Genomic DNA, 10,938 nt, shown 5'->3' on the forward strand with positions numbered 1-10,938 from the left:
CAAGTACTTGGAAATTAGGGGTTGTGCTCATCAACTTCCCACAGCCCAGCACACCTGGACACAAGCAGGCCTTGATGAGCTGGCTGTGCTGGGGCTCTGCTGTCTTTAACAACATGATCTTCTTTTCTCTACTGGTCTAGGAAGGGTTGACTCATGGTTCAAAAACTGGCAGTGGCAACAGGATGTTTTGAACTTTATTACTGGAGGAAATCCAGTATTTATGGGAGGGACACTTTTGGTTTGCCTTTTAGTTTTACAGGCTAAGGTTTCTGCATATCTCAGTAGAATGACTGCAGTCCCTTGGTGATCCAGACAAGGTCCCAAGCAAGTGACACAGGTCACTTGTAAGCTAGGTAAGTCAGCAAGGTTGAGGGGCTTCAGCAAACTAGAATACAACATGAATGAAAACAGCTCACATCTACTGAGCGCTCACCATATGCTAGGTACCACCCAACATGTCGAGGTGTATCAGCTCACTGATCACAGTGACAAGAGTCAGCCGCCACAGGTGGGATGCAACTAGCACGTGAGTGTCCCTGTAGGCTCAGGAAGGCAACTGGCGAGTCTCTCTCCATGCCCTTATCCTCTCTCCATGTGCAGCCTCTCATTGTCAGCACTTAGCTATGCCTTACGTCCAAGCATATCTACCTTTTCTACCCATTACTAAACTGTGGGAAGTAAGGGCTGTGTTGACACCTGCCAGGGATTCTGTAATGTTCAAACAGAGGAGCTCAGTAACTATTCTTTTGAACTGAATGAAGATCTTGGGAGATCAAATCAGTGTATCTAGACAAAAACTGTAGAGATTTTAACTATATTTAAGTTTCACTTTAAACCCTAAAGAAGTTACTTACATTTAAATTGGTGCAGGTTATGCTCTCTGGATTCATGATTTGAGAAAATATAGATGCAGCTTTGGCTGCTTCATTCTAGAATGAAAAAAAAAAAGTCATAACTCAAATCACATGAACATCAACCAGCTATCATAAAGGTCATTTAGAGAAGGCAGGATATTCTTATTCACAGGGCCCCAGGCTTCTGAAATTGACAAAGAAATGTTTAAAAATAAACATTCCATAGAATGCTCCTAATATCCAGTGGCATATTATCCCGCTTTAACAACCTGTCCAACTCCAGTATTTGAGAGGAAATCATTCAGTGGGCATTTCCCTTTATCACAGGAAATGACAAAGATAAACGCAAATCTCATCTCTGCCATCACTGGAACAGAGAAGCCCCAAAGCACAGGAGATGAAAGCACTGACGGAGCGGAGTTGGAGCCCAGGTAGGTTCAGAGAAGGACAGTAGTGTGAGTCTCAGAAAAAGTCCACCAATAATTCTCAGGGTTCTCAGCAGGCCAACCTCAGGCACAAAACCTAAATCCTAGCTTACAGTAAGGGGCAGAGATTAGGATTAGCAAGAGAAACTGCTGAATTTTTGTGTGGCAGAATAGACACTAGACAAAGGTTTCCAGAGGTGAGCCACATTTGCAGGAAGCAGTGTGTCCCTATGGTACTACTGAATAAGAAACTGTCCTCTGAAAACCACTTCAGCACCTGTTCTCCCTGGCAAGGAAGCAATAAATCTGTGTATATTTATATGCAAAACTCTGCAAATCACAGTTGTTTTATAAGGAGGGAATCTGCTAATTTAGACCAAAGCTCTGTAGCGTTCTCTCATATGGATCTCCTATAAGTGGCTAAGAGGAATTAACATTTTTCAATATATATATATTTTTTTTTTTTTTTGTCTTTTTGAGTCAGGGTTTCACTATTCAGCTCAAGCTGGGCTTTTAACAGACTGTAGCTCAGGCTGGCCTCGAACTCACAGCTATCCTCGGCCTTGTTAGTGCTGGGACCACAAGCGTGTGCCACCACACCTAGCAAATTAACATTTTTGAAAGATGAATAATCAAATAAGAAATAGCACATGAATGCCACAGAAACAATAAAAGAAAAAAAAATAACTGGAAAGAAACCCAATAAAACAAAAATAAGAAAATATACAGTAAATGAGGAAAACCCAACTTAAAAAAAGAAGATAGAAATGAGAGAAGAGAAGTGTCAGGAAGAAAATCACACAGGCCTCTAATTTATCCAAAGTAATATCCCAAATTAGAAGACAGAAGATCAATACCTTTAAAAAAAATCCTCCACAGAAGTATCATCTCAAAATTATATTATCTATAATTTTAAGATCTCCAATATCATCTTGTTCAAGTACAAAATCAAAAGACAAACAGAATAACTTTAACAAAAACTCAAGGAATACTGTTGCTCTGGGGAATTTATCAGACAATTCTCCAGGGATGATTAGAAAACAGCAGTAAACAACAGGCCTGTTGGGCCAGGGATAGCTCAGCGGCATAAGCACCTGTCTGACAAGTACAAGGTCCTGAGTTAGAGCCCTGGGACAAAAAAAAGGGGGGGGAGGGGCCTGTTTATTCACAAAGGATAAAAAATGAATACAGGCAATATGGTTAGAGAAGAGTGTAAATATTATACAACTAAATGAGGAAGAGACAGTCCAACTAACCAAAAGGAAGAAAATGAAATAAGAATATTTTTTAAAAAAAGATAAAGTATGCTAATTTCATCATCTTTATTACTTGTATGTCAAAGAAAAATAATTTATAGCTATTAACTATTTTTAAGGGAAAAGCAAATACTATGAGAAATACTGTAGGTGGTAAAGGCAGAAAATCAGGAGAAAATACACATATTACTCCATTGCTTAGCATCAGGAAATGATAAGTGCTGTCTAAGGAAAAGGCATGCCCAACCTGTGCTCCAGCTGGCCTGGGCTGCAGTGTGCAGAACTGTCTTGAGCCACATATAAAATACAGGATACAGTTAACATACACAAGTAATAAAACTTCCTCTTTTAAATAAAACTGTTCTTCATTGTCACATAGGCATGTCCAATCCTCCAGCCATAGGATGGACAGGTCTGAAAGCTAAATCAAGTTTCAGTTTTAAAGCAATCACTAGGGCAAAAGCAGAAAACACACTCATGATATATTTTTCAAGTTATAAAAAGAAAAAGCATTACATAAAATGAGACAGGTCATACACATCATATTAACATAAGTGGGTTATATTAAAAAAAAAAAACTAGCATAAAGAAAATCTGAAACTGATATATGTAAGAGAATGACCTAAAACAAAATAATTCAAAAGATTAGGAATTAAAAAAAAAAAAAAAACACAAAAAGATTGAGAATAAAAGGCTAGGGAGACATACCCAGAAGACAAATGTAAACCTAATCAAAACAAAGAGAAACAAAAACAAAGGTGGAGCTATCAATATTACCCAAGGTTGAGTTCAGGGCAAAAGCACTAAACACAACCAAGAAAAGTACTCTCACTAAACTCAGAGATTTACAAAGATGATATAATGATGATGACTTATCAGCGCTCAAACAGTATAACCTATGCACACACAAAGGAAGAACTTTAAGAGCTACAAAAAGAAACGCAAACACACCTTAGAAAAGACTAATTCATCTCACTCAGCTCTTGACAGATTAAGAGGACACATTAATTCTCTGGGACACAGAAGGAAGCTCAGGAAGTTAGAAAAATAACCACAGTCCAGTAGATGCCTGCTAAGTGTGTATCCTATTAAGCCTTTGTCCTTTCGGTGACTTTTCCCAGCAGTATATGAACATGGACCACTCTGATAATTTTATTTGTAATTAGTCACAAAGAAGTGTTTTCCAGCCAAATAAATAACTTAAGGAGGTCAGTATTTTTCTACTGCAACATTTTTTACTACACAGTAAACATGTACAGTATTTCATACTGTTTTAGGCCTTTAAATAGGACATCAAAAAGCAGGAGCCCTTTAAGGGACTGTACCAGGGTTCCAGCTCTTTGTCCTTTATGAAGGTGTGGCCTCAGAGAGGTGCCTCTCTCTCTCTCTCTCTCTCTCTCTCTCTCTCTCTCTCTCTCTCTGGGCTCACTGCCAGAGAATAATTCAAGTTACAGGCCAGAGAATAATTCAAGTTACAGGTCTGTCCATGAAACTTCTTTCTAATAATGGGCTGCTCCCAGAGCTATCATGCATACGAAGTGAGTTCAGTTTTAGAAGTACAAAAACTGCTCTCTGAGAATTTGCTCAGAAAACTGATTATTTGCAATTTTTACTTTAATTACTTAAGAAATTTCTCTCAAGGGTGCTGCTTCCCTCTCTGATTCTTTGCAGGATCTGGGCCAACCCAGTCTAAATAGAAATGTATGTTAGGTCCTCAACTGTAAATAAAAACATTCTCTGCACACACAGGTAGAGATGTAGGTTGCTAGGGTAACAAAGACACTGCTTTCTTTGGGGACTTTCCCTTTTTGATACACTCAAAAGCAAGAATGTAGCAAATGCCTGCCTGCTCCCAATTCACTTCCATGCACCCCAAAGCTTTACCTGATTCAGCGCTAATGCCACAGCAAAACAGCATGCTCTCCTGGAAAGAATGTCTCCTTTGATTAGGGCATCTTCTCTTAAGGTAGTACAGATTTTTAAAGATTCTGGGCTGTTCTGTGAGAAAACAAGATTGTCCAATAAATGTCTTGAACTTTAGTTCAATTAAATGATGAATAGTGCCATTTTAGATTTCTTCTGTAAGAATTTCTCAGAACCTACCTTAAATCACTTCAAAAATTAAGCCTCATCTCAAGACTATTTCTCAGGGACCACGTTATCTAACAACCCAGTCTAAAATAGGTGTTATTTTAAAGCTATTTGTCAGTTTTCTGACATGGGACAGTTTTCACATGCAAACACTCTGGTCTCTTTGGAGCTGGGCAGACTAGTTTCTATATACAGATTGTGGAATGTAAGACTAATCTGAACATAAATTATGAAAGAATGCCATGAAAAGAAAACAAATAAGGCAAAAAGACAGTGAAAATCAAACAAAGCCCCTTCCTGTGTAGCCCGCAGGGGGATGACCAGTGCCAACTGTGCCTCCATGTCTATCATGTCTTCCAGTCTGCATCTGATGAGGGCATCACAGACGAGGGCAAAGTAGCCCTGGAGTTTGCTAGAAAAGGACGCTGTGATCTTAGGAAAGGAGCAAAACAGATCTAGTGGATTCCAGTGTACAAGCACACAGCTTGAAGCTGACATACTATCTCTTGTTCTCACCACCTACACTGTAATCAGCAGAGATGGGTAGAAGATGTTAAATTGCTTTTACCATGAAAAAACTGTCAGACAAGGCTAACTTGAGTTTTCTAAAAATGAATACATTTAAAATTGAAATATTTGCACCAGATGGAAACAGACTGGAAAGGAATTAAATTTGTAGAGAAAGAGAAAAAAAAAATATCCAGCACTATCCACATACCATGAAAGTTAGTGGGAAAGTCTTACCAGCTTGTAGCAAATTGCAAAAGCAAGGACATAGCTATCGTGGTTGAACCTCACATCCTGGTTTTTCATCTCTATCAACACTTCCAGTGCACCTGCCAAAGGGAGGAGAGGACCAGCAATGTCCAACACATTACAGCAAGACTAGGTTCCCAGAGCCTAACCTCTTCAGCACTATCTACTAAAAAAAGATTTCTCAAAGTCACTAGCAATTAACTAAGTACTAAAATAAATTCCCAGGTTGCACAGGAAGAACAAACATGGTATTTTAAAACCTGCTCTAATGTCAGTAGAAGAAAGGTCTGAGGTTTTACTTTAAGACATGTTGTGCAAGGCCACGTGTTCAAATTTAAAGAGTAGGGTCTCTTACACACCACCAAAGGCAGTAAAATTTTTCATCAACCGTAAACTATTGTACTTACTTTCATACTTGCCCTTGATGAATAACATGTCCATCAAGATATTGAACGACGTGGAGTCTGAGAAGAACCCTTGTAGATGCTAATGAAAACATAATACAATTTAGTTAAAAGTTAAAGCTTGTAGCTCAGCAGCCAAGTCTTATTTTGCTGCACACTTTATTTACTTGGTCTCCTGAATCCTCCAATAAATAATCTAAGAACTTATTTTTGAAAAAAAGTTAAATTCTGTCTGCTGTCTTGACTGCCTTTCAGAATAGGCACAGTAAAAAAAGCAAGAGATGTCACAGTTTCATAAATACAGAGAAGAACTCCTGTATGAAATGTGGCTCTGTAATGCTCAGGAGAAAAGAAACAAGACACTTAATGCTGGCAGGACGGTCCTCAAACCTGGGCAGCAACTATTAGCATGAAAGGCAGCCATAAAAATAGTAGAGCACTAAGGCTGGGTTGTCTCACACAACTGTGGCCCTCTTTTCCCAGAATACAGAACCCCGTTGCTCTTTGAAAATAACTTACTTAAAATAGTAGCTCTCAGTATTTTTTCAGTTTTACTGTAATTGGCAAAATAAATTACATATATTCATTGTGTATATGTGGCTTTAAAATAGGTAAACATTGTGAGGTGGCTTGATTGAGCTAAAGAACAGGCAAATCACTTACATTTTTGGTGGTGAGAACATTAAAAATCTTTCTCTGCAAAATTTAATACCATACATTCTTTATTAACTACAGATATTTACAATCAATCTGTTTCTTCTAACTGAAACTCTGTACATGTTACCTGGGCATCAACATCACTTCCTAGGATTCTGAAAGTCATGATAATGTGGCACATGATATTCAAATATTCCATTCAAAGCCCTGTTCACGCTTCTTTCTTTTTTTTCTTTTTTGGAATCGGGGATTGAACTCAGGCCCTTGTGCTTGCCAGGGAAGCACTTATTCTACTGAGCCATCTCCCTGGCCCCCTCACGTTTCTTTCTTGAGAGCCTACCATGCAAGCCCTGTTCTAGACACTAAAAATAAATAATAAACAGGACATACGCCACACCCTGAACTCCAGCTAGGTTTATAGTTGGTGGAACTTAACATTGGGCAGCATTTTTGTTTACACACTGACAATCTCCAGTGTCACTCAGGCAGGTGTCATTTCAACCAGTTGACTCTTTTTTCTTCTTCTTCTGTATTTTAGGGAAGGGTCTACAGGGTGTTCAGGGTCTCACTACTAAATCGGACTCGTAGTGATTCTCCTGTTTACAGCCTCCCAAGTGCTGAGTTTACAGATGCGCATCACCACACTCTTTTTTTTTTTTGCGGAACCAGGATTGAACTCAGGCCCTCCAGGCAAGCACTTATTTTACTAAGCCATCTCCGAGGCCCCACCATACCGTCTCGATTGCTGTCTCAGCGCACCCTGGGAGCAGGGTCAGCATGGCAGGCCTGGGGATCGAACCCCTGGCCCCTGTGCCTACTTGCAGGCACTTTAATCTGCTGAGCTATTTATCTGGCCCTCGACCAAATGACTCTTGTATTAAATAAATCTGACAAAAATTGTCATTTTTATATTTCCTATTACCTTACAAAAATTAACAAAAAATGCAATTTTTGGTCATCCTATAATTTAGATAATTAGACTGCTATGTGGTTAAATTCTGGAGAGGAAGGCAATGAGCAAGTGACTACAAGTGAAAAAGACCTTCCTGTGGGGCACTGCCAGGTCATGAAGAACAATACAGCAGTACAGAGAAGAGATGAGAGTATGTATAGGAAGGCTCTCCACGAAGAGTCCTTGGTTGATGCAAAAATAGGCCCAAGGCTACTTATTCTTAATCCAATTCATTCTAGTTTTCTGGACTACTATACATTTGGTTTTCTGTACTAAAATACATTTATATATGTATTTTCTCATATAAATACAGCTCAGGTGAATAGTTCCACCATGTACAGCACATTCTATACAACACAAAGATAAAAAAGACCTATTAGCTTTTGAGGTTTCTGAACATACTGAAATGTACAAGTGATCAGCCCCAGCCCTAAAATTTAATATTTCAAAGCATGCATGAATTTATAACGTTTACAGATTCTGGGTTCCTATCTGTGAAGTAGAAATAGTAATAGGCACATATCACCAGGGGTATTGTGGAAAATGAAATAAACATGTGAAGTGTTTAAGCAGAAGGCTGAGGCATAATAATTACAAAAATAAATTATTTCTTTTTTTTTTATGAAAAGAAAATCAGTATGTGAAAGCATTTTGAAAATAGATGAGCACTTTATAACATTCAGGACCCGAGCACTCACTCAGGCTTCCATGGAGTCAGCTCTCCTTTGGGCTTCTCCAGAAGTCTCCACCTTTTTTTGTTTGTTTGTTTTGTTTGTTTGTTTGGGGGAACTGGGGATTGAACTCAGGCCCTTGTGCTTGCCAGGGAAGCACTTATTCTACTGAGCCATCTCCCCAGCCCAAGCACTTTATAACAAACCTCTATCAAAAATAAAAATACAAAAAAAAAAAAAGAGCTCAAAGGTGAGGCATAGGAAAGCAACCAAGAAATGGCAGCCTGTCCTAAAGCATCCTTCTCTAAATGCTCTGAAGGAGGTGAGCATGCCAGCTCAGCACATATCCACAGCAGGCAGACATCATGCCACCAGAACTCCACCTGTCTATGCCTGCATACGGAGACCTATGCTTCTCACATGAACTGACTCCAAGGAATTTAAAAAATGCAAAGAACAGTTCATTCACTCAGCTTAGCAGCCTTTCTCTGAAAATCTAACTCAAAAATAACACTAAAAAATGTCTTTTCTAATATCATCAAAAACATGGCAGGAAGAAATCACATTGGAAGAAGGGATCAGAAAACAATAACCTGGTCTTTGATGAGATCCACTGCAGATTCCTCAAGATCCATCTCGTAACACAGCCTCATGAAAACTGGTCCAAATTTAAATTCCCCTAAAGTGAAATTTCTGTTTTCTGCATGGTACCTAGCAACAAAAGGATTCAATGAGCTAAAAGGTATGGCACAGCACAAACGACAAACACAGATCAAGGTATGCACGCTCCTGTATGTGGAAGACACAACAGAGAAAAGATACTTCCAACATGGAGGGACAGAAGTGGAGATCTGAATAAAACCAGAGGGTCAGAGGAACCCTGCAGTACAGAAACATAGAAGGCAGTCACATACACAAACAGGCCAACATGCCCTGTGGGATGAAAGCAGAAGAAGAAAAGCTTATGTTGTAGTCATTCTTTAAATTAAGTGGCAATAGCTGGGACCCGGTAAAAGCCTGTATTAGTGGTGAGGGTCCTCAGAAGGGACCCACCCCTGGAGAACAAGGAAAGTGTAAGGTCGGAGGGAGGGGGTGCTCTGTGCTCTTCCAGATGGGCTTCCTGCCCCTACAGGCCAGCAGACAACCAGCGACACACTCCAAAACTTGTTGCACTCTCTGCTTCACACTGTCCCTGGAAAGGCATATGTGAGCTATGATTACCTAGGCAAATTAAATTTCAAGATAGTGGCAGTTTATATGTGCTTGAGATTTGTATCAGTGCCAGTCTGCCAGTTGGAACTATAAGTCACTAGCACAGATTTACTTTGAATTACCAACCCTTTCTGCTATATATGCTAAGAGGGCAATTTGGTGACCAAAGTACCTTATGTTGCCATGTAAATCAGATTTTCATGATGTAAATAACTTTAAAATACTAGGGAGGAAAGTTCTGGCTTTACTAAAACAGAAGTGTTTGTTTAGAGTATTTTTTTCTCCTGCTGATAACTCAGCAAAGCTGAAGTGGCATCATGAGCAGGGTGTTCTATATACCTATATTGTCAGAAATGATGCATACTTGCTTTATAGGTGTGAATCCAGGTACAGAAATTACACATACACAAGTACCTGTTGCTTCATTACAACATGAGTTATATTAGTAAAAGAAAAGAGAATGCGGTAATTAACTTTTAGACTCTGCTTTCAAAGTGATTCAAATTTCAGCTTTTATTTCTACTATGTATAACCATAAGCAAATTTTAGCTTCTTCCTCTGTAAAATGGAGACAAAACAGAACTCAAAACAAGTTTCTGTGAGAAATAAGGTAAGGGCTGCAAGATAACAATATGTTAGTTCTTACAATATGAGCCATGCTTAGAAATATCTTTAAAATCTATAAATATATTTTGGTAAATAGCCTCGTGAGAAACTTGTAGTAGGATAAAATCAGATAGCAAAACAGAAGTTTTTCCAATCTAGTATTCACATTCAAAATTAAATTCATGACAATAAACATCAGAACCACTATAAAACAAAAAAAGAAAGCGACACACACGTAATCCCAGCTACGTGGAAGGATAAGGTAAAGGTTCATTGATCTGAGGCCAGCTCGGGCAACTTATGGAGAGACCTCATCTCAGGACACAATAAATGTGCTACAAAGTCATAGAGATAATCACCTCGTGACAAGAAGTAATCAAGGAAAAGAATGTAAAATCCCTTATAAACCAAATGAAAGCATTTGTTCAACATTATGAGGGGACTATGATGCCCCCCACTTGTGGCTCACTGAAAAGCTCCAGTTCCAGCCCGTGACCCCATCCTATTCTTTCCTATCCCAGCCTGCCCCAGAAAGATAGGGAATACGTAGCCTAGGCCAGGGATGCCTCATCCAAACACTCACCCAGCTATCCACAAGGAGCGGAATGGACAGCACCTGGAGGGTTAGCAGTAGCAATAAAGAACTCTGAGTCATACTCTGCTTATGATAAGAGTAGAATGTTCCAAACGTTTAGCATGTTTGCTACTCGTATAAACGCCTGCTGTCACCAGGTGTGACGGTGCACACGTGTAACCCCAACACTTGGGGGGCCAAGGCAGGAGGATCACCATGAGTTTGAGACCAGTCTGAGCTACATCATGAGTTCAAGGCCAGCCTGAACTATATGAGACCCTGTCCCACACCAAAAACAAAACAGAACAATGCACTTGTTGGCTATAGGTAGCAAAAAGAGGAGAGGAATGTCAGCCAAAGGAACTCTAATGATTTAACATGAAATTGAAACATGAAAAAGGAAGTTTACTGATATAGCATAATCTTTTTGAAAAACTTTCTTTTATTTTTTATTTTTTTGGCAAAACCGGGGATTGAACT

General features: G+C 39.2%; 1 protein-coding gene across 3 annotated transcripts in view; it reads right to left on the reverse strand.

Annotated features, from left to right (window-relative positions):
* The window catches only part of Ptcd2 (pentatricopeptide repeat domain 2), a 32,091-nt gene that overhangs the window by 15,332 nt on the left and 5,821 nt on the right, over positions 1–10,938 (reverse strand). The window contains exons 4-8 of one of the 3 annotated variants that reach the window (XM_012513528.2): positions 8,660–8,777; positions 5,790–5,868; positions 5,371–5,462; positions 4,420–4,533; positions 855–929 (exon numbers count right to left, since the gene is read on the reverse strand). In XM_012513528.2, coding sequence (XP_012368982.1) covers positions 855–929; positions 4,420–4,533; positions 5,371–5,462; positions 5,790–5,868; positions 8,660–8,777 — 478 coding nt within the window. The remainder of the gene's footprint in view (positions 1–854; positions 930–4,419; positions 4,534–5,370; positions 5,463–5,789; positions 5,869–8,659; positions 8,778–10,938) is intronic. The other 2 variants (XM_023702921.1, XM_023702947.1) reach the window with 2 other exon arrangements.

Source organism: Octodon degus, unplaced genomic scaffold (assembly GCF_000260255.1).
Source record: "Octodon degus isolate 3935 unplaced genomic scaffold, OctDeg1.0 scaffold00001, whole genome shotgun sequence".
NCBI classification, from domain to species: domain Eukaryota; kingdom Metazoa; phylum Chordata; class Mammalia; order Rodentia; family Octodontidae; genus Octodon; species Octodon degus.